This window comes from Triturus cristatus, chromosome 3_2 (genome assembly GCF_964204655.1).
Source record: "Triturus cristatus chromosome 3_2, aTriCri1.1, whole genome shotgun sequence".
Classification (NCBI taxonomy): Eukaryota; Metazoa; Chordata; class Amphibia; order Caudata; family Salamandridae; genus Triturus; species Triturus cristatus.
In genome coordinates, this window is record NC_140584.1 from 28,672,372 (window position 1) to 28,696,941 (window position 24,570).

General features: G+C 48.4%; 1 protein-coding gene across 1 annotated transcript in view; it reads right to left on the minus strand.

Moving 5' to 3' along the window:
- The window catches only part of NFRKB (nuclear factor related to kappaB binding protein), a 627,787-nt gene that overhangs the window by 147,060 nt on the left and 456,157 nt on the right, over positions 1 to 24,570 (minus strand). The window contains exon 22 of the mRNA XM_085647204.1: positions 21,843 to 22,049. Coding sequence (XP_085503330.1) covers positions 21,843 to 22,049 — 207 coding nt within the window. The remainder of the gene's footprint in view (positions 1 to 21,842; positions 22,050 to 24,570) is intronic.

A 24,570-nucleotide genomic window follows, 5' to 3' on the forward strand; every position in this document is an offset into this window, starting at 1 on the left:
AAGCCCCAATGGCCTGTTTCTCTGGCTCTAAAGCAGCTCTGCTGACCTGGTTTTCTGGCTCTGCTGACCTGGTTCTTGGCTCTAAAGCAGCTCTGCTGACCTGGTTCTCTGGCTCTACAGCAGCTCTGCTGACCTGGTTCTCTGGCTCTACAGCAGCTCTGCTGACCTGGTTCTCTGGCTCTACAGCCGCTCTGCTGACCTGGTTCTCTGGCTCTAAAGCAGCTCTACTGAGCTGGTTCTCTGGCTCTAGAGCAGCTCTACTGACCTGGTTCTTAGGCTCAAGAGCAGCTTTGCTGACCTGGTTCTCTGGCTCTAAAGCAGCTCTACTGACCTGGTTCTCTGGCTCTAGAGCAGCTCCGCTGACCTGGTTCTCTGGCTCTAAAGCAGCTCTGCTGACCTGGTTCTCTGGCTCTAGAGCAGCTCTGCTGACCTGGTTCTTAGGCTCTAGAGCAGCTCTGCTGACCTGGTTCTCTGGCTCTACAGCAGGTCTGTTGACCTAGTTTTCTGGCTCTAAAGCAGCTCTGCTGACCTTGTTCTATGGCTCTAAAGCAGCTCTGCTGATCTGGTTCTCTGGCTCTACAGCAGCTCTGTTGACCTGGTTCTCTGCCTCTAGAGCAGCTCTGACCTGGTTCACACAGCGAGTTAAAAACCTGAGGATAAGGGGCAAGATAGACTGCGGGGCAGATAAAAAGCACGGTGAGGCAAGAACAATACTGTGGTGTGTTGAAGCTTGTGGTGTCCTTTTTAAGTTTTCTGCGTCCATAGGCAAAAAATCTGTAGTTTCTTTGCTTCAAATGTATAGGATGAAATGTCTGCTGGTACTTACCTATGGTGCAGCTATCCGGGGTTACAAGAATTGTACAAAAGTGCAGCAGGAAGAGAATTGGTTTTGTCGAAAATTGCTTTGGGTAGTCCAGCTAGGCCAAGCACTTTTATCCTTGTTGATGATTCTATAAAACTAGCCCCACTCTATTTATGGATCTCGGTCTGGTGCAGGGACCATACATCCTTTAACTGGGAAGTAATCCAGAAATGCCTTAATTGTGACCTGGTGCATAAAATCCTGTAGCTAACTTATATCAGAGATCTGGCCATCAATTTGGATCATCCTGAATTGTATTATGCCTCTCAGTTCATTGTCAAAGCTGACGGGAAAAGGATGAAAGAGAAGGTCTTTTGCTTAGTCATGGAAGCAAGGGAAACCAGGGCCTTGGTGAAACGGATTATGAGAGTCTGTAAGATCATAAAAACGAATCCTGGTCTTGAGCCATATCTCACCCTAGTTAAAAATTCCTGGGAGAGATAATTGCTCACAAGGTTTCCATTGGGCTAAATAAGGTAATGATTATGTTTCTCTCCCAGTCAGTTTGATTGCAACTCTTTAATAATGTGTACTTGTCATGCCATAACACTACAGACTTTGGGCCACCTGGTGCTATTTTGCCCTATGTACAACTAGCCTCAAAGGAGGTATTTGCTCCCCATTTTAAGGTCTCGGGGCTTCTATCAGTTTAGACCTGCTTTTCTTCATCTACAGATGCTGGTTGATACAGCTGCTGTAGTGTCTTTTATTATTTAAAGTACTCTGAATGCTGCTATAAATATGTAATTATTTAGCTTCATGCACTAAAGGCTTGACGTAGTATATTTTAAGTATTGGTTTTTACTTTTTTATAATATGTATTCGTGACTACACAGTATTTATGGTTTTATGATGTGCTTTTGTTTATATTTTTATGATTATTAATCAATAATCTAATAAAGATTTTAAATCAACCAATTATCATGTTTTGGTGTAAAGTTCTAATTACACTTCAAGAGATTATACAGCAGTCTAAATTAGGCCCAAGAATAACATATTGAGGATTGAAAGCAGAGCTTGAAATTGTGAATAAAAAAGTGTTGAGGAAAATATGAAAAGTGAGGGGATGAACAGAAGAATGTCATCTACCATCTATCACATTAGCCAAACATATTGGAGGGCACAGGACAGAATATGGTAGAGCTGACTAGGCTGAACGGCAGGAGAGAGCAAGCATTAGCATAGCCAATAGGTCTCGCCTTTGGGGCCTTATAAGGAAAAAAGTGACGCAGCGGCAGCGCAAATAAGCCCCAATGGCCTGTTTCTCTGGCTCTAAAGCAGCTCTGCTGACCTGGTTTTCTGGCTCTGCTGACCTGGTTCTTGGCTCTAAAGCAGCTCTGCTGACCTGGTTCTCTGGCTCTACAGCAGCTCTGCTGACCTGGTTCTCTGGCTCTACAGCAGCTCTGCTGACCTGGTTCTCTGGCTCTACAGCCGCTCTGCTGACCTGGTTCTCTGGCTCTAAAGCAGCTCTACTGAGCTGGTTCTCTGGCTCTAGAGCAGCTCTACTGACCTGGTTCTTAGGCTCAAGAGCAGCTTTGCTGACCTGGTTCTCTGGCTCTAAAGCAGCTCTACTGACCTGGTTCTCTGGCTCTAGAGCAGCTCCGCTGACCTGGTTCTCTGGCTCTAAAGCAGCTCTGCTGACCTGGTTCTCTGGCTCTAGAGCAGCTCTGCTGACCTGGTTCTTAGGCTCTAGAGCAGCTCTGCTGACCTGGTTCTCTGGCTCTACAGCAGGTCTGTTGACCTAGTTTTCTGGCTCTAAAGCAGCTCTGCTGACCTTGTTCTATGGCTCTAAAGCAGCTCTGCTGATCTGGTTCTCTGGCTCTACAGCAGCTCTGTTGACCTGGTTCTCTGCCTCTAGAGCAGCTCTGACCTGGTTCACACAGCGAGTTAAAAACCTGAGGATAAGGGGCAAGATAGACTGCGGGGCAGATAAAAAGCACGGTGAGGCAAGAACAATACTGTGGTGTGTTGAGGCGACAAAAGCGAAAATAAAGCAAAGTAAATACCATGCGGCACAAAGTTCTTGATATGCTGAAGCGCTGAAATGTATGTGTCTTACCTTGTATAGTTGCATCGCGCAGTGAAGCGCTAACATTTATGTGTCTGCCTTGTATAGCTGCATCGCGCAGTGAAGCACTGAAATTTGTATAGTTGCATTGCAGTGAAACTGAAACCTAAATCAAGGTGGGAGCGTGTGAATGCTCACATCGCTACAAAGGAGACGCCATGCGCATGCACATCGCCTGTCCAGGCGCGCACATGTTTTGTCTCCCTTCGCTCACCAAACCGACAACAAGAGTGTCGCTAAGGCGAGGCAACGCATGCGCTGCGTTCGCTAGGCGAGACCTAAAAAGAAAAACGCAGCACAAACAACAACGTCGTTCTGAAAAGTCAAAATCGATTTTGCCTGCCTTAGGCCATGCATGAAAATGCATCCCACTAATAATCCTAATCTCGTCCCAGGAGTCAAGCAAATCAGATACTGTTAAATAAACAGCATGGACCCAATTCTGCAGTAAACTCAGTCGTTAAATGCACCGTGCTCTGCAGCTTTACAAAAATCAAACCTAAATGAAACATTAAAAAAACTTATTTTCCTATGGATCGGTTATGCGTGAGCTTTTTCTGCAGAACAAATGGTTTACAACATAAAACAAGCATTGGCATAGCCAATAGGTCTTGCCTTTGGGACCTTGCAAGTAAAAAAAAAAAAAACTGAAGTGTAAGACTTCACGTTTACATTTATTGCATCCTAAATACGAACTAAATGTAAACATGAAGTCTTATACTGCAGGTTGTTTTTTGTTTTTTTACTTGCAAGGTCTCAAAGGTGAGACCTATTGGCTATGCCAATGCTTGTTTTATGTTGTAAACCATTTGTTCTGCAGAAAAAGCTCTCTTGGATTTGCAAATGTTTTTTTTTTTGATAACAGTACTAACCTCCCAAGGTTTTCTGGTCACTTTTAATACTTTGCAGTGCATCCAGGGCTCCTGGAATTATGCAGAAGTGAAGGGCCAAATAATGCAGCAGGGTTTGGAAAATCATGACAAAAAAAGGCAAAGTATGCAGCTTAATGAAGCATCATATTCCATACACCGTACCATTAATGCTGTGAGGGCAAAGGTTTACTTCATTAGTACGAGTTTAACACCTGAATCCAGCAGTAGGCATCTGAGCGGTTATTGAGGTTTGCAAGAGATCTGCCATTGCATGGAATCGTGGTTTTTGAATAACGTTTGGTATGTTTGAGCATGGAATCGTGGTTTTTAAATAATGATATGTTTGAGCTAGAAAACCATTTTTGGTGAAATCTGCAGTTTATGCAGTAGATTGTAGATTATGTGGCAAATTGCAGCAGATCTATAACTATGCGGAAAACACTGCAGCTTGTTATTCCTCTTGTTGACTGCTGTGGTAACTCCACATTGCTAATCCGGGTGTTGTTGCAGATTTCTGTAATTGGAGTTTGTTCGGTTTTAATGATCGTTGTTGAATCAGAATTATGTAAAGTTTGAGTTATTTTTTCTTGAGGGAGTCCCTGCTTGCTATCACTGGGTGGAGGTTTCTGAGATGTGTCTCTCAAAGGTGAAGCCGAAGCCTCTGCCGAGACTACGATGGATGTCGAAGAAAGACCTTCAAGGTCTTCGGGCAGATGTGAGATCAGAAGTTGATTTGCGTCTGCGACGTTTGGACTGCGGAAGGTTACTGTTGGGGATAGATGTGGTTGCAATTCTTTACAGGATCTTCCGTTGGTTAGAAGCCTGTTTCTTCCCTTCCTTTTTTTCTTCCTACGAGTTTTACCAGTGGTTTGGGCATTGGTTGCTACACATTTAGCTGTAGTTACACAAGCTGCTGGTAAGTGATCCATGGATTCAGTTACTGTACTCTCGGATGATGGTAATAGGACTTCCCTACCCGCCAGAAGGGAGTTACTATTTACTGCCCGTTCTGCTTTTGATTGCTTGTGAGAAAGTGTGTTTCTGTTGTACTACACCCCCCCCCCCCCTTTTTTTTTGTTGCCAGACTACTGATGCTCTTTGATTTGATGTGCTCTGGGGCCTGCCAATCAGGACCCCAGGGCCTGGGTTCGTTCCCCAAAACAAAACCCAATTGGCAACTCTGGCCACAGGTAGGTCCCTGGTAAATGGTACCCCGTGTACCCAGGGCACTGTGACCGGAGAAGGCTCCTAAGGGCTGCCGCACCAATTGTGCCACCCTTAGGGGCCCTGTACCTTTTCACAAACACACTCCCTTGCAGGCTGCGAATCTTGGTGCAGATCAAAAGTGAGGAGTCAACATGACACCATGGCCATGCCTACCAACAACTGCCCTGGCCTAGGTCAGTCACCCCTTAAGCTGGGTGCACTATGCCAACGGTGAGGGGACTGAGACATGAGCCCTGTGCCCCTACAGTGTCTGAGTCCATTCTCAGACATTGTAAGTACAGTGTACCATTACAGAGTATATGGTGCTGGGAGTTTGTCATTACGAACTCCACAGTATCATGATGGACACACTGTAGACTGGGAAGTTTGGTATCAAACTTCTCAGCACATTGTACCCACATTGTACCCACACTGATGCCAGTGTGGGTTTCACTGTAAAACGCACGACAGGGCATTTTAGAAATGGCCCGTGAACTCGACCCACAACCAGTGTCACGACTGAGTGGCCGCTTAGGCTGCCACCCACCAGACATGCTGCTGGACCCCTGGGTCGAGAGCCATCCGCTCTCGAGGGCCTGCAACAATGCACATCCGGGGACGAGGTGCTAGGTCCCCTCCACCAGGATGGACAGGGGAAGCTTCAAAGGCCTGCAGCCTTTGTGGGCTTCTCCAGACCACTTGCTATACTCAGCAACTGGTCCCCACTGGTTCTACCCCCCACGTTGGGCGGGAGAACTGGCGGGAAACAAAAGTGAGGAAGACAGGTGTGCCCACCTCTGCCAACTCCACCCCTAAGGTGGGGGAGGCGAGGTGAAGCACAACCTAGAGTCCCCGCCATCTTGAGGATGGGGGGACCCAGTCAACCAGGGACAGGCTCCTGCCCCGTTCCCACTGGAGAGTGGCAGAATACGGGGTGTACCCACCCCAGGGAAGGGGCCCATTGGTCCCTGCCCTTTACCTACCTGTAATGCCCCTAAATTGATTTAGGGGCACCCTGAACCTACATTCCTCAGATCCAGCAACCACAAGAAAAGAAGAGAAGAAGAAGGACGAAAAGCCGTGCAGTGCTAACAAGAGGACGACGCCCCCTGACTTGGACCCAGCCCTACAGGCCTGTCTCCCCTCGAACCTGCTCCTGCGAAATCCCGGTGTGTCCAGCAGCCAGCAACCTCAAAAACCCCGGAGGACCTGCCTGCCTTCACTTTCCAAGCTGTTTCTCCTGTGAACACCGGACATGTTTGAACTGCAGCTTCTGGTGCCAGCCAGGAACCGCGAATCCCGCACACTCTGCACCCGTCGAAACCGGCCCGAGCGGACAAATACCAAGAGGAAGTCCCCCCGGTGATCCTGACCCAAGATCCGGCGACCCCTGACCTGCCTCAAGCCTCCTGACAACGCCTGCAGCCTCAATCCAGAGGGAGCCCTCTACCGCGACCAGAACAAGTAAGAAAATCCGACGTCCCAAGGCACCCCTGCACCCGATGCCCTACAGCCTTGTGTGCCCAACCCAGATGGTGCCTAACCAAAACTCTACATCCCAACTTACCCCTCAAAGTAGTGTTCACTCCTGGAAGATCCTCGTCCCCGAGCCTGCAGTGTTTTTTTGTCCCGGAGAATCTCCATTGAAATCAACAGGGCAACCACCCTCAAAACAGCACCTTGCACCCGGCCGCCCTAGTGCCGCTGAGGGTGCTCCTTTTGTGCTAACTTAGTCCCCAACATGCCCTGAGCTTAACCCTAGGAGCTTTGCTCCCACAAACCAATGGCCTGCTTGCCAGCAGCCACCAACCGGAGCCCCCCTATCCTCCATAGGATAACATTGGGCCTCAACACTGCACTCGGCCGCCGAATTGACTGAAAGATAGCAGATCTTAATGGCCTCATAAAGAGAGGTCAGGAAGCGACTCATGTGGTTCACGCAACACCATCATCATGCTCCTGTTTACCGATCGTACACAAGCTACTAACCTTTCCATCTATGATCGGGGACCTAATATCAGATCTAAAAACAACTGTTTAACAGATCCCTCCTTTGAAAACTGAACTGCCTGGATCATCAATAATGGCATTGGAGCAATGTAAGAAACTGGCTCTATATATACTGCACCAAAGTAAGGTACAGTGTGTATAGAGTCCAAGGTCTCCATAGGTTTGGCAGAGGTTAAAGTTAGATAGATCCTTACTCTCTAAAGTGGTAGCTTGGTCGAGTAGTAAGGCAGTATCAGTGGACAGTGTTAAGCATTTGATGTACACAATTAGACAGCAAATGAATTCACACACTCAAGAACTGAAATCTAGGCCAATTGTTTTTGTATAAAAAATATACTGTTGTTTTATTTCTAGAACCAAGCAAGCCTGGCACAGGTAAGCATATAAATACTTTGCAGTTGTAAATTATTTGTATGAACACAATTCAAAATTGCAGTATAACTTGTACTGATTTTGGCTACAGTTTAAGTAAGCAGTTTGCAACACTTAGCAGTTATAGTACATTCGAATTAATGGGCTTTTTAAGAAAAATGCTATTAATTCCTTTTCAGATTACTTTTGCTAACACAGGGCTGGATCCTAGATTCGGCACTGGGACATTTCCAGAAAACAGTTTAGTAAATTCGTTTTAGTTAGAGGTATGATTTTTAAAGAATATTATTGTATTTTAAAAGTTGACACTGCAAAACTTTTTCTCATAGAATCACCAATTTTATCCTATGGGAAGAAATTCACTTAGCAGGTAAGTTACTTTTGCGTTACTTTTGTAATCCAGTACTGGACTCCTAGATTCAGCACTGGGACATCAACTTAAAACAGGTAAGTAATTATGTTTTTGCAGTTTGTACGATTTTCAAAGAATATTCTTGTATTTCAAAAGTTGACTTAGAAACTTTTTCACAAAAAAAACCCCAATGTTATCCTATGGAAGGAAATTCAATTCACAGGTAAGTTACTTTTTAGTTGCTTTTCTTACTCAGTGCTGGACACCTGGGTTCAGCACTGGGACCTTCCCTGCAAACAGTTGAGAAAATTCTGTTAGGTTATTTGTGCCATTTTTAAGGAATATTTTTAGTTTTCAAAAGTCGACACAGAAACTTTTTTTGAGAAAAAGAGTTAATGTTATCCTATGAGGAAAACACGTTATCGGTTTCGAGGTAAGTATTCAGTCTTTGAAGTTAGGGTTCTGGGGTTAGACTCAGGGGTCTCCCAGGGTCAGTGATGCACTGTTGTTGCACCCCCAGTGGCACTAGGGCGGCCGGGTGCACAGTGTTGAGGCTCTATGTTATCCTATGGAGGATAGGGGGGCTCCGGTTGGTGGCTGCTGGCAAGCAGGCCACGGGGTTGTGGGAGCCAAGCTCCTAGGGTTAAGCTCAGGGCAAGTTGGGGACCAGGTTAGCACAAAAGGGGCACCCTCAGCGGCACTAGGGCGGCCGGGTGCAGGGTGCTGTTTTGAGGTCGGGGGACCTGTTGATTTCAATGGAGATTCTGCAGGATAAAGAAACACTGCAGGCTCGGGGACGAGAATCTTCCAGGAGTGAACACCACTTCGAGGGGTAAGTTGGGATGTTGAGGGTTGGTTAGGCACCGCTGGGTTGGGCACACAAGGCCGTGGGGCGTCGGGTGCAGGGATGCCTTGGGACGTTGGATTTTCTTACCCGCTCTGGTCGCGGTAGGGGGGGTCCTCTGGATTGAGGCTGCAGGCGTCGTCTAGAGGTTTGAGGCACGTCAGGGGTCGCCGGATCTAGGGTCAGGATCGCCGGGGGTACCTCCTCGTGGTGTTTTTCCACTCAAGCTCAGGCCGGGCTCGGAAGGTGCAGAGTGGGCTGGATTCGCGGTTTCTGGCTGGCACCAGAAGCAGCAGTTCAAACATGTCCGGTGTTCACGGGAGAAGCAACTTGGAAAGTGAATGCAGGCAGGTCCTCCGGGGTTTTTGAGGTTGCTGGCCGCTGGATACGCCGGGATTTTGCAGGAGCAGATTCGAAGGGAGACAGGCCTGTAGGGCTTGGGCCAAGTCAGTGGGCATCGTCCTCTTGTTAGCTCTGCACAGCTTCTCGTCCTCCTTCTTCTTTTTTTGTGGTTGCTGGATCTGAGGAAGGAAGGTTCAGGGTGCCCCTAAATACTACATTTAGGGGCGTTACAGGTAGGTAAAGGGCAGGGACCAATGGGTCCCTTTCATGGGGTGGGTAAACCCCCTATTCTGCCACTCTCCAGTGGGGGGGGGGGGCAGGAGGTTGTCCCTGGTTGGTTGGGTCCCCCCATCCTCAAGATGGCAGGGACTCGAGGTTGTGCTTCACCTTGCCTCCCCCACCTTAGGGGTGGAGTTGACAGAGGTGGGCACACCTCTCTTCCTCACTTGTTTTTCCCGCCGGTTCTCCCGCCCAAAGTAGGGGGTGGAACCAGTGGGGACCAGTTGCTGAAAGCAGCAAATGGTCTGGAGAGGCTCACAAAGGCGGCATGCCTTTGAAACTTCTCCTTCGTGAACCCTGCCCATCCTGGGGGAGGAGGCTTGGCACCTCGTCCCAGGATGTGCATTGTTTCAGGCCCCCGAGAGCAGCAGGCTCTCGACCCAGGGGTCCAGAAACATGTCTGGTGGTGGCAGCCTGCGCAGCCATTCCGTCAGGTCACTGGTAGTTGGCCGTTTTTCAGGGGGCATCTTTAAGATGCCTCTGTGGTGCATTTTACATTAAATCCCACACTGGCATCAGTGTGGGTTTAATGTGCTGAGAAGTTTGATACCAAACTTCCCAATCTTCAGTGTAGCCATTATGGTGCTGTGGAGTTCGTAATGACAACCTCCCAGCACCATATACTCTAATGGCAGCACTGCACTAACAGGGCCCAGGAATGGACCTGGGCACTGTAGGGGTACAGGGCTCATGCACCTGTACCCTCACCACTGGCATAGGGCACCCAGCTAGAGGGGTGACTGATGTATGCCAGGGCAGTGGTTTGTGGTCATGGCACACAGGGATGTGTGTCATGTGGACTCTTGTTTTGTTCTGCACCCAGACACTCAGCCTGCAAAGGCAGTGTGTGTGTGTCAGGGTACAGGGCCTCCAAGGGTGGCACAATAAGTGCTGCAGCCCTTAGGGGCCTTCTCTGGTCACAGTGCCCTGGGTAGTTATGGTACCATTTACCAGGGGCTGACATGTGGCCAGAGATGCCAATTGGGTTTAGGCTTCAATGCAGTTTTAGGGAAGGAACACAGGCCCTGGGTACCTGAGTGGCATGAGCCCAGGGCACACTCAAAGCACATCAGCAATTCAGCAAAAAGTGGGGCATACCATGCAAGAAAGAGGGCACTTTCTCACAAGGTACAGAAGCTACAGAAGCTGAATGCGGCTGAGTGCAGCTGAGGGCGGCACAGAGGAGAAGGAGGTAAGGCAAGGCAAGGTGAGGCAAAGTTAAAGCGATAGGGAAGCAGGAGAGCAGGGCACACTGGACGCAGCAAGCCGCACCCCACCTAGTTGGGCCGCCTCCGCGGCGCACCTGGGCACTGCATTTCACGGTCAGAGCTAATGGCGACCGCGCTCTCCGCTTTTTACCTTGGCCTTCAACGCGTCTGCTTCTCCACTGCCTCAACCGCAGCCGCTTCTGATACTGATGCTGCGTCCGAATCCGCGTTCAGCGGTAACCCAGCTCCTCGACTTTGATAGCTCTGATAGCCAATAGCTCCCGGGGCTGGCCGCTCGGCTTTTCGTTGTCTGTTACTCGCTCAGAGCTCCGGCTCGCTTCCAACCGTTAGCACATGCCTGATGGAGGCCAGGCAGGAAGGGAGGCGGGGTCTGAGTGTGGCGTGTTGTGGTTAAGCCCTCTGGAGATCGCGGGTGGTGGGCAGGAGTGGTCGGAGCCTGGGAGATGCTAAAATGGATCCCGCTGCAGACAGGTGGTCCTCGCCTTGGCTGCGTTTAGCTGCCCAAGAGATGAGGAGACAGTTGGTGCGCTGCCTCGGAGGATCTGATTGTGCTTGTTGGTGGCCAGCAAAAGGTGGAAGAGGCATTGATACCTTACCTGAAGCCTACTGTACAGTACAGAGGTGAGGAGGCGGCTCAGACTTCCATGTTGGGAGGGCTGGATTTTCTTGTTACCTCTTTCTTTTGGGGAGAGGAGCAGCAAATGAAAGGATGAGGGGGGGAGATGCGGAGAAGAAAGGAAGAGGAAAGGAGAGCTGAGCTGAGAGAGAAGGAAAAGGAAGGAAGGTTTGGGGTTGAGGAAGTAAAGACAAGGTAAACATTCATAGGGTGGTTAGAGGCTCAGAAGAGGGGTGGCAGAGGAAGGGGGGAGTAGACATTCAAAGGTGTGCACCTGACGGTGGCTCTGACCTCATCATTTAATTTTACTTCCCATTATTTCATTTCCAACACGAGTGCTGACGGGACGGCGTGACAGCAGCCATCCACAGCAGGAGCTGGAAGACAATGGCTACGTGGGGTGCGAGGTTAGAAGGGAATATCTCTTGCCACTACGTTGTGCACAATGCCGTTAATGGCGCTGGGCGGGAAGAGAGCAAGGGACAGATAATGCCAAATCACTGCAGAGCTTTATAATAAAGCTGAACAGTGATTGGCCATATCCTGTGCCTCCCACCCATGATGCCTTGTGTTCAGAGCAGGACTAGAAGGGGCCTGCCCACACCATCTGAGCCAATCCAGAGGTGGTTGAACAGCCCCAGGATTGGCTAGGTCAGGCACACTCAACGCTCCATAGAAGACCAAAAGGGCTGCAGCTGTGATTTCCCTCACCCCAACTCACTAATTGTAGGTAAGAGTCCGCCTTGCAAGTGCGCATGAGGGTTTGGACGGTGAAAGGCACCTGTCCAAACCGACATGGCAATTTACTACATGAGACAAAATAAAAGGCACTGCTGCTGCGAGGCAGAGAACATTTGTTTTTACATTTAATATGGGTGTGGGAAGTAACAAATACAGGGAGGCAACACCCCTAACGCTCCCATAGAGGAACCGCCCCTGGTAAGCATGCTCCTGGCAACAGATGATGGGGTGGAAGAGGAGAGAGAACCTCTCCCTGACCTCCTGTCTGCCAAGGTGCAAGATGGGTTAGTGGAAGGTGTGAACCTCTCCCCTACACTAACCCCGGTGCAGCAGCATAACTGTCACCAGCTGTTGGGGCAGTGTGCCATACTGGTCTCCATAACTCCAGGTGTCACCTACTGGAGTACCCATGATGTGCACACTAGGGACAATCCTCCTGTAAAGCACAAAATGTACGGATTGATTGACAGGGTCAAAGAGGTTTTGAAGATGTTTGCACTAGGGGTGATAGAGCCCTCCAACAATCCTTGGGCAAGCCCAGTGGTCTTGGTCCCAAAGCCTTTTGGACCCGGCGCCACTCAGGAACTTTGTTTCTGCATAGACTACTGTGGCTCAATGCCGTCACAAGGACTGACGCACAACCCATCCCCAGAGTCGATTAGCTCATAGATCTGTTGGGAGCTACCACGTTCCTTAATACGTTTATTTAACGTCTGTGTGCTGGGAGATTGCCCTGACTAATGGGGCCAAGGAGAGGTCAGCATTCTCAATGCCAGAGGGGCACTACCAGTTCAGGGTGATGTCCTTTGGGCTGAAGAATGCCCCGGCCACCTTTAAGAGGTTGGTCAAATAGGTGTAGGCTGGACTGGAGGATTTCAGTGCTGCCTACCTGGATAACATCGCAGTGTTCAGTTCCTGCTGCAAAGATCACTTGCACCATCTCTGGGAAGTGCTGAAGGCTCTGCAGAAGGCAGGCCTCACTATCAAGGTTAGCAAGTGCTAGGTAGGTCAGGGGTCTGTGGTGTACTTAGTGCACCAGGTAGAAAGTGGCTAGGTGGTGCCTATACAACCTAAGTGACAGCATTTTGGCTTGGGAGCTAACCCTAGACCCAGACAGAGGTGAGAGCCTTTTTAGGTCTCACTGGATATTATAGGAGACTTGTCAAGGTCTATAGCACCATTGTTGCCACTTTGACTGAGCTGACTTCCAGGAATCAGCCAAGGAAAGTCATCTGTACTGATGCCCATCAGACCGCTTTTGATGCCCTGAAGGCAGCCATGTGCACGGCGCACTTGCTCAAGGCACCGAACTTCTCCAAATAATTTGTTGTGCAGACAGCTGCTTCACAGCATGGTGTGGGATCGATGCTCCCACAACTGAACAAATAGGGCCTAGACCAGCCAGCAGTCTTCCTGAGCAGAAGACTACTCCCCAGGAAACAGAGGTGGAGTGCAACTGAGCTTGAAGCTTTTGCTGTGGCCTGGGCACTTAAAAAGCTAAGACCCTACTTGTTTGGGGCTCACTTCGTGGCTCAGACAGACCAAAGGCCCCTCAGATGGTTAATGCAGATGAGGGGTGAGAATCCAAAACTGTTGAGGTGGTCCATCACCCTACAGGGAATGGACTTTATGATGTAACACCGCCCTGGCATATAACACGCTAATGCTGATGGTCTGTCCAGGTTCTTCCACCTTAGTGAAGAAAACTCCAACGTGGGTGGGTAGTTCTCCCTACTTTCAGATGGAGGTGACATGTGTTAGACCTGGCACCTTTTGGCGTGTTTTCCCTTGTCTTTTTGCTTTCCGGCCTTCTGTTTTGATGGTATGCTGGACTTCGTTTTGCTGGTTTAGTGTCTCTGCACACTTTTTCACAGCTACCCAGTGCTAAAGTGCAAGTGCTGCTACTGTGAAGTGTGTTGGGATTGGTTTCCCATGATTGGTATATTTGCTTTACTGGTATACCCCTAATAAAGTGCACTGTGTGTGCCCAAGGCCAGTAAATCAAACGCTACTCGTGGGCCTGCAGCACTGGTTGTGCCACCCACACCAGTTGCCTTTCAAATGTGTCTCAGACACGCCACTGCAGTGTATGCGTGCGCAGTTTTTAACTGCCATGTCGACCTGGCAAGTGCACCCACTTACCAGACCCTAACCTTCCCTTTTCTAACATGTACGTCACACTAAAGTAGGCCCAAGGTAGCCCCATGGGCAAGGTGCAGTGTTTGTAAAAGGTAAGAACATGTCTTAGCGTGTTTTACATGTCCTGATGGTGAAATACTGCCAATTTTGCTTTTCACTATTGAAAGGCTGCCTCTCCCATAGGTTATCATTGGAGCAGTCTTGCAACATTTTACAAGTGTTACTATAAATTGGGAAGAGATAGAAATTTGGAGTTTAGGTTCCCTGAACTCGGGATATAAAAATAACAACTTTAGGTTAAAATGGTTTTTAAATTGTGTGTTGGAAAATACCACTTTTAAAAAGTGGGCACTTTCTTTCTTTGCCATTCTGTGTACCTCTGCCTGCCTGTGGAAACAACTTCTGGGATTAGACTGACATGGGCACATCAGATTGTGAACTTAGCTGCGTCTCTACCCTTGGCAACAGCCTATGAGAGTATAACCTGGGCCTCCCTGGAACCATGGGCAGCACTCGTCAACCAAGTCCTATAAAGAATGGGAGTAACTGCCCAAAAGGCGGCCCACGGTGTTCATGGACTGCAGTGCCAAGTTGGGGGAAGACAACATCTTACTCCCTAAGGTGTCCAGCCTCATGGATTCCCTATCCAGGGGTCTGTAGGGAATGCACCAGGAGTTACGTGGGAAGTAGAGGCTTGAACCACCAAGTTCTCTGGTTCAAAGGTTGTTGAATATTATATATAAAATCATTCATCGTTACTAGAACGGATTCATCCCTGGCAGACAGCTCCATGAGTTGACCCATCTTCTCATAGAGTCCATAGATATGGATGAGACTTTCAAACTCTCCCTGACGATCACCACTGTTGATGACACAAAGGCATTCAACAGAGTAAATTGGGTCTATCTATGGGACGTTTTGCCAAACTATAGCTTTAAGAGCAATGTCATCAAGACAATACTAACCCTATATAAGGCAACCGCAGCCAAGATACTGATTAAGGATGATCTTACTGCAACATACTTTATGCACAAGTTACTTACCTTCAGTAACGATATATCTGTAAGAAACATTAGTAGTGATAGATTCTTTACCTTAGAATTACCCCCAGGCGTCCAACTGGATCCAGAAAGTTTTCGGCAGCAGTACCCCTGCGCCTCGGTAGGCGTCGTGCGGCTCCGCGTGCGTCGTCGGCACCGAGATGACGTCGCTGGACTACTTAGACGCACGCCGTCAGTTCTTTACACGACTTTCCGCACCAGGAACGCAGAGTCATGCAAGAAACTAACCACTGGTGCCATGAAACTAGGGCCCTGAAAGGGATGACCTTAACCCTAGAAATCAGTTTGCAGAACGGGGAGGATGGGTGGGTCGGTAAGGAATCTATCACTACTGTTTCTTACAGATATATCATTACCAAAGGTAAGTAACTTGTGCATCTGAAAGAAACACCTAGTGATAGATTCCTTACCTTAGAATAGGTACCCCAGCTGTACCAACCCCAGTGGTGGGTCTGCGAACCAAGATCACACCAGAAAGTCCTGGAGAACTAAACGCTCAAAGAAGCGCCTCTCTTGGCTGTCCAGGCAGTAATGCTTGGTAAACGTGTGCATAGAGGTCCACGTAGCTGCCTGACAGATGTCATGCAAGGGAACTCCCCGTCCCAAAGCAGTAGTGGCTGCTGTCGCCCTGGTAGAATGAGCTCACAGCCCCACCGGAGGCTCCTTTTTAGCCAAAGAATAACAAGCCTTTATGCACAGAACGACCCACTGAGAGATGGTCCGCTTGTGCACGACCCGACCTTTCTTGGCGCCCACATAGCCAACAAAGAGCTGGTCATCCACCTGGAACTGTTGTGTGCGGTTCAGGTAGAATGAGAGCGTGCGTTTTGGGTCCAAACAGTGGAGTCTCTCTTCCTCTTTTGAGGGACGCGGAAAGAAGGTGGGCAAAGCAATGGTCTGCCCGATATGAAAGGCAGTGACAACCTTCGGCAGAAAAGATGGACGAGTCCTTAGAACCACTTTGTCCGGATGGACAGACAGAAAAGGAGGTTTAGAAGAATGAGCCTGGAGATCACTCACTCTTCTAGCAGAGGTGATGGCCACCAGGTAAGCTGTCTTTAAAGTGAGAAGACAAAGAGGACAGTAGGAGCACACATCAGATATGTCAGAACCAGATTCAAGTCCAACTGAGGCATTATGAAGGGAACAGGAGGGAAAAGATGAGTAATGCCTTTCAAGAATCTATTTACAACCCAGGACTTGAAAAGGTAAGGTTGATCTGGAAGCCGTAAAAAGGCTGAAATGGCCAAAAGATGGCCCTTGATAGTGCCCAGAGCAGAGCCCTGCTGGGCCAAAGAAAGGAGGCATAGAAGGACCTCTGAAAGAGGAGCAGAAAGGGGATCCACAGCTTTTGCTGTGCACCATGCCACAAACTTATACCACCTGCAGGTGAACACCGTCTTAGTGGAGGGCCGCCTGGCTGCCAAGATTACATCACAAACTTCGGGAGGCAGGTCAAAAGACGTCAACTGCTACCCCTCAATCTCCACGCAAGGAGGTGGAGGCTGGATAGGTTCGGGTGGAGGACTGTAACCTCTGCTGCGACAGAAGATCCTCCCACAGAGGCAGTCGGATCGGGGGATCGATAGCCATGCTAAGTAGCTCGGGATACCATACTCTTCGAGCCCAGTCCAAAACCACAAGAATGACTTGGGCCCAGTCGCGCTTGATCTTCTTAAGCACTGTGGGTAGAAGTGGTATCGGTGGAAAGGCATATAGTAGACCGCAACTCCACTCGAAACGAAAAGTGTCGCCTAGCGAGTGCCGCCTTGGAAATTCCAACGCGCAGAACTGATGACATTGTGTGTTCTCTTCTGTGGCGAACAGATCTAACCAAGGCTCTCCCCACTGCTGAAAGAGACCTCGCGCCACATCCGAGTTCAGACGCCATTCGTGATCCATCATGCACCGGTGGCTGAGTTTGTCCGCCCTGGCATTCAGAGAACCTGTCAAGTGTTGAACCACCAGGGAAATGCCCTGATGTTCCAGCCATGTCCAGAGGCGCAATCCTCCTGACATAGGGTCCACAACCCCACCCCGCCCTGTTTGTTGCAGTACCACATGGCGGTGGTGTTGTCTGTGAACACCTGCACTACTTTCCCCTTGACAGAGGGAAAAAATGCCTTCAGTGCATGTTGGATCGCCCGAAGCTCCAGAAGGTTGATATGGATCCAGAACTCCGCCGGAGACCAGAGTCCTCTGTTCTCCGCCTCTCCCATGGGCTGCCCGAGCCCACAAGGGACGCATCCGTCACAACTGTGTGTTCCGGTTGGGGAAGGGAGAGGGATCTGCCATTGACCCAAACGCGATTCGTGAGCCACCACTGCAATTGTCGCGCAGTGCCCTCCGAGGTCTGGACGTGATCGGACAGGTTGCCCTGATGCTGTGCCCACTGGAACTTCAGGTCCCACTGCAGAGCCCGCATATGCCATCTGGCATGATCCACTAAAAGGATGCAGGAATCCATCAGGCCCAGTAGCCGGAGGGTCGTCCTGACCGAAACACGGGATAGAGGCTGAAAGATCGGAATCATCGCCTGAATGTCCCTAACTTGCTGCTCGGGAGGATAAACCTGAAACTGAGTCCAGAACCGCTCCAATGCAGAGGAGCTTCTGAGAGGGAGTCAGGTGCGACTTCGGCACGTTGATGGAGAACCCCTACAAATGCAGGAGGTCGGCCATAGTCTGGACGTTGGAGACGACTGCCTGGGGCGAACCTGCCTTCAACAACCAGTCGTCGAGATAGGGGAAGACTGGAACCCCTGATCTGCGCAGATGAGCTGCGACCACCGCCATCACTTTCGTGAACACCCGAGGGGCGCTGGTAAGGCCAAAGGGGAGCACAGTGAACTGAAAGTGCTCATGGCCTACCGTGAACCGCAGGCAACGCCGGTGGGCCGGCAGGACGGGGATATGAAAGTAAACGTCCTGCAAGTCCAACGCTACCATCAAGTCTTGCGGGTCTAGGGCAGACAAGACCTGAGCAAGTGTGAGCATCTTGAACTTCTCCTTCCGGACAGTTGGGCAGCACCGGCCGCAGCCCTAAGCTGGCAGAAGAAAACAGCTTCTTGCCAATCTGCTCCAGCTTCTTGGATTCCCTATCCGGGGGTGCAGAAGGAAGCGCGCTCTGGGAAGCAGAGGCTTGGACAACCAAGCTCTCGGGAGTGGGGTGTTGGGAGAGAAAAAGGGGGTCGCCCGGAGCCGGTTATGGCGGCGGGCCACGTTCCTGTCCACAGGAGCCCCTGTGTTGGGCCTGAAAGGAAGTTCCCAAAAGGACGTCAGAAAGTGCGTCATTAAAAGGCAGCAAGGGCTCCGAAGAGGTTGCCGCCGGCTGAAGCACTTCTGTCAGGAGGTTAGTCCTGACGACCACCGTAGGGAGTTCGAGGTGGAGGGCCTCGGCTACCCTACGTACTACCCCTTTGTAACTGGCTCCCTCCTCCATAGCCACGGTAGGAGGAGCCAGCTTGCCAAGGTCAGGTGAGGTGTCAAGACCACTGGCATCCCCCAAATCCTCCAACCAGTCCGGATCATAATCACAATGTTGTGTGAGAGGGTCCTCAGACCCCTCCCAGTTCTCCCCTTCCTCCGAGCACGGTGTGCGGTGCAGGGCTGAAACTGGGGACGACGTCATCATGAGGAGCGGGAGACGTCGGAGGTGGTGCCAGTGGGGTCGACGTCGGTGGAGGTGTTACAAGGTCAACCGGCGTCGACTGGGGTCCGATCTCAAGGGTCCTGCGGCACCGGGGCCGGAGCCGCCAGCGATGGAGGGACAGGACCCCCGGTCGGGCCCACAGGGCCCGTAGGCACACTGGGGGGGCCAGATGGCCCAAAGAGTCGGGCCATGGCAGCAAGAAACTCTTGCACCTGAACAGGCGTCGCCGACGGACCCGGAAAGGGTGAGTAGGCCGGTGGCGACGTCGCAGGCTCCGCTGGAGCCGCGGGGGTGGCACCACCTGCACCCTCAGCTGCATCGGGTGAGGGGAAGTCGAGGAGCGACGACGCTTCTTCGACTTCTTTTTGGAGTGCTTCGACTTATAAGACCCGAGTGCGAAGACTTAGATCCAGAGGAACAATGGTGACGGCTCCGCGACCGGTCCCACGGGACCGGGACCTTGAGTGGCGCAGAGCCGACTGCTGGACTTCCAGCAACTTTCCGGACCGCTCCCGCAAAGTCTTTGGCGCAATGGCCCGGCAGTCGGGGCACGACTTGGAGTCGTGGTCGCGCCCCTGGCAGTAGAGACACGCGCGGTGTGGGTCCGTCACCATGCGGTGACAATCCCCACAGTTCTTAAAGTCGGGCATCCCTACGACACCAGGAGTCGATCAACTCGAAGAAATTGAGACAAAGGGCCTCGTAAAAACTCAGTCAAAAAGTGACTGGTGGTACTTGCTCTTCCCGGATCTGCGCTTGCTGGCGCGGAAAATGAAAGAACTGATGTCATCGAGCATGGGCGCGTCTAAGTAGCTCCAGCGACATCATCTCGGCGCCAACGACGCACGCAGAGAAGCACGACGACGCCTACTGACGAACAGGGGTACTGCTGACAAACACTTTCCAGATCTAGTCTGACTCCTGGAAGTAATTGTAAGGAATCTATCACTACGTATTTCTTTCAGATATCTAGAGGCACTAGGCAGAGGTGTGCGCTTTTGATGGTACTCTTTGATCTGTATGTTGAGCCTTTTGCTCAGATGATCCGTCTAGATCAGTCCATGCTTCTGTTGAAGCTCCAGATCTACCGACTAAAATTGCATTATATGGAGACAATATAATTTTGTATACTTCTGAACATAAGCATTTCATTCCAAAACTCGAACAGCATGCTGAAGAGTTTAGGAGAATATTAGGTTACGCAATAAACAGGGAAAGGGTATGACATGGGCAAGCTAGATGAAAATTGAATATTTAGGTGTCCCAATAACACAGAATCTGGACAATCGACCAAGAAAAAAACCTGTGTAAGATTGGTAAAGATATAGAGGCCCTTCTCAGAAGATGTGACAACCAGCCATTAGGTGTCCACTGGAGGGTAAATATTATTAGGATGTTGATTTTTCCCAAAGTTAACTTTTTGTATAACACTATACCATCGACATTCTACGAAAAACAGATACAGAAACTGCAAGGAAGGGTAAGCTGTTTTTTTGGTCATTCAAAGGGGCTAGGATATCCTGGAAAAGCTAAGAAAGAATTTAAAACAAGGGGGCTGGACTCTACTATTTCTGCATATATCGTTATGCTATTGAGTTCAAGAACGTTCGTGTCCTAGCAAGGAAACCATATGAATTCTATATGTCTATATGAAGCGATTGTATATGGCTGTGCTTGCAAATGTCGGATTTGAAAATTCGGGACCTGAAATTTTTCGAACGAGTAAGACAGAAGGTATTTCTCACAGTTGTTAAGCTGTGGGTCTATTGGAGAAAAATCTTTGAGATACCCTATTATGAATACCCGGCACCTATTTAGGATTCTCCCAGGACCTTCAAGGCAAGCTCAGTCACACTCTCTGTAATGGGAACTGTAGCACCTGGGGGAACTAAGGAGCGAAACAGCTCCTAATGCCTGGCAGGCATCCACTGATCTATCTAAGGGGGAATCTATAAAATTAAAATGTCTCCGGGTCTGCTAATGGTGGGCATCGCAAAAGCTTTCAGAGTCAAATCACTGGACCCAAGGGGATTTTATTGATCATTTGGAGGATAATAGGCAACTTAAGAAAGATTTCTCCACATGGTACTAGGATATGGTTGCTGAAAAAAAGATAAGAAGTTGACAGGATATAGGAAAAAGACTTGTCAGAGCTTGCGAAAGAATAATTATGGCAAGTATCTCTGAGTCTACTTTATTCAACAGTAAAACCTGCATCATTAAAAAGGAATCACTTCTTCGCTCTTCATAGAGCTTATCAGATACCTTTGAAACTGGCCAAATTCATGCACGAGATCCTAAGAAGTGGGAGGTGCGGTTGGCCAGAAGCCGATTATAAGCGTATGTTGGTAGACTGCCCAATACTAATGCCCTTCTGGAAAGATGTAAGTAAAGTTCTAAAGGACATCGCTGAATTTGAAATCAAGGTAAGTCAGAACCTGATCCTACTTGGGACTAATCTATTATTATCATGTGATAAGGTGAGCAGGAATTATGAGAAGTTGATTTTTTTCCTGATCCTGATGGGAAGAAGGGAAATCTGTAGAAATGGATCGCATCTGATCCACCATTGATGTCAGACTGACTCAAGTCCATGTGCTATGTCAGCAAATCAGATTTGGATCGTAAGGTGATCTCACTTGAGAGAAGATGGAATCCCTCTTAGTCTGGCAAGCGAATCGTAACTGTCCTATGTACTGCTGATATAAGTGTCGGTCCCCGGATCAGTATGAAACATTCAACAAGTATGGGCATCAGTTTATTCAGGCTGGAAAATATATGGCAACTCTTTGCGTTAGATATAAACTGATGGTAGAATGAGGACAGAATATTTTTTTTCTAAAATCTCCAAAGAGCCAGAAACAAAGGTAGAAGACTCCCTTTAAAAATAGGCAAGAAGCTCAAAACAAACCCGCACACAGCTCATTCACCATAACAAGGACGGATCACAGCACGATACCCAGAACAAATCATCACTGGATGACTCAGACTGTGGGAACCCTAAAATACCTAGGTAAAACAAGTAGCAAACTGTGTGCTTTAAAGTGTTAATATAACACTTGTGCACTCACATGTGAATTAGAATCTGCAACATATTATACATTACTGCATGGACGCAGCATCAAAAAAGAGGTCATACAAGTACACTGTTTAACATTATCTGAAACAGAGTGATTGCACATCTGTGTAGTTCCCCACCTGTTTGAGAAGATTCTGGCCTGTGAGGTTCCGGAGAACTGCAGAAGTGTTGCCAGGCGGGGAATTTGTGGCTGATTTGGTTGTGCTGGGCACAGTGCTGATTCCAGTCACGGTGATGCTTCCGGGGCCCATCAGAGAGGATGCTGCTCTCTGCACTTGTATGGCGCTTGGGCCAACCTGAGTCTTCATCGGCACACTAACCATGGTCTAGAAAAATGAAGGGGACAAGTTACCATGACAAGAAAATCACGTTAAAGTGCTCATAGCTATAAAACCCGAGGCCCAGAATCAGCATTTTATCCATCAGTTTTATGAGTGAACAAATACGCTTAGGGATCACATTTCAATGATGTTCGACTTACAGTGCCACTCAGGATTGCAGAACCCGTGAGTGCTCCTGTGTGTTCCTAGAAGAGGGACTCTTTGTTGGTATATATATATATATATATACACACACACATATACATATTCGCTGAAAAAACCCAGAGGTTAGGGCTTAGCATTTATAAAACCTTAGAAATTCAGTGAAAAAAACGCAGGTTTCAGGGACGTTATAGTTTGTTGGACATTTCAAACTCGCGTCCCCGCAATGCACTGCTGATGACATCACATATTACATCACTCATGACATGGTCAGTGACATCACTGAAGAAATCCAGTGACCGTGCTTCTAAAAAAATTCACAAATGTTTTATAGATATATATACAAAACATGGTAGCTCAAAACGAGACGCACTCGAGCTTCAACAGGTTACCAGCCTTTATTTCATCAGGTAAGGAAATGCTCCGTATGCAGGTTGTAATGCAGCTTTCCAATTGCCTTACGCGTTTCGAGTGTAACTCTTCCTCAGAGGCTACTGGTAAAGTTTGTGCTGTGGCGGGCAGCCTTTCCCTAATATAACAAAGTCACACCCACAATCCGGGCCTTTTTAGAGACTTGTGGGATCTGTAGTGCCCAAACATTCACAGTACCATTCAGCGCACTAATCACTGCCGTTTGAGCCCTTTGTGGGCCCCCGCATCGTTGCATGACCTCCATCCTAAGTTTCAGCCCCACACATGAGAATGGTGTATCCAAACCCGTGGCCCCCTTCCAATCCTGGGGTGGTGCAGTCTCGGCGGAAGAGCGTCCGCCTTTAGATTTACAAAACATGGTAGCTCAAAACGAGACGCACTCGAGCTTCAACAGGTTACCAGCCTTTATTTCATCAGGTAAGGAAATGCTCCGTATGCAGGTTGTAATACAGCTTTCCAATTGCCTTACGCGTTTCGAGTGTAACTCAGTCAGTCAGTCAAGAATTACTTTATTCGGTTCATAGCAAAAACCATAAAAGCATATAAATATAACAAACATACCATATAAATAACAATGACAATAAACACTACAGTTGAGTTAAAAAGGTATACAAGACACTTGATTTCGATTCATAAGTTACCCATTGTTATATTAAATCCAGGAATTTTTGTTCCTTAATCTCATTGAGATTGCTAAAAAATTGGCAATGTTAAATATCTCCCAAGTAGAACCCAGCAATTGTAAATATAGAAGAGCAGGTTTAACCTGCCAAAAACCTTTACCCTTAATAAGGGGGATAATGAATTTTTTACGAATAGGGGACAAGTGCTTACAGAAGAAGATAAAGTGCACCATATCTTTGATGGAAAATCCATCACAAGAACAGATCTCCAAATTACTCTCCTTCGTCCACCCAGGGGAGTCAGTGAGCAGGAGATGAAATTTATTCAGTCTGAACTTAGTCAATAAAAAACGATGGTTCATATTGTTAACAATGACCAAGTAGGGTTCAATACTATTTGAAGTAATTACCAACTGATGAGCCCTTACTGAAGGTTTAAGTAACTCATTTTCTTCCCTTTCTAAAGTTGCCTGCTGTTTATGGGCAATTTTCACCCATTTCAAATCCCCCTTATTTAAATTGCCAGGTGAATCAAATAATTCGGGACGGCCTAATTCCCTGGATAAATTCTTAACATATTTTAGCCAAGGGATGGCATTGCCATACTCAAGAGATAGACAATCCTTTAAAATCACATGATTTAGTTCCAGATCTGGGTTTAACCAAGTTGTAATCCATTTAAGCAATGGGGCTAGAGCAATACGATCTAATAAATAATCCATCCCGCATTCCTGATGAACAATATAGGCGGGGGTTGACTGAGGTAGACATAAGATAGATTTTAAAAATTTGTCTTCTACTACTTGTAGGACCTTAACATCTTTGATACCCCATAAGTCAGCCCCATACATTGCTATGGAGAGACATTTAGCAGCATATATATCCAACATAGCCTGTATTGGCTTCACCCCCAGTTTGCGACCAAAATCCAGGACGGCTAAAGTGGACCTGACAAAAACATTACGTTTGGCTGCTAACTGCGGGGACCAAGTAAGCTTATCATCAAAAGTAACCCCCAAATAGGGAACTCTGGTAACACGGGATAAAACATGCCCTTCACAATACATTGTTTTCACTTTTTTTGATTTACAGCCCAATATCATGACATGTGATTAAGCAAAATTCACGCTAAGATCAAGTGCTTTCATGAAACTAGCAAATAAATCCAACAAGCGTTGCAAACCCACGGCTGTGCGTGCTAGCAAGGCGGCATCATCTGCATATAGTAATGCCGGAATAGAATACTTGCCCGCTCTTGGGATATCCTTGCAAGACCCAGTTAAAGCAGCACCTAAATCATTAATATATAA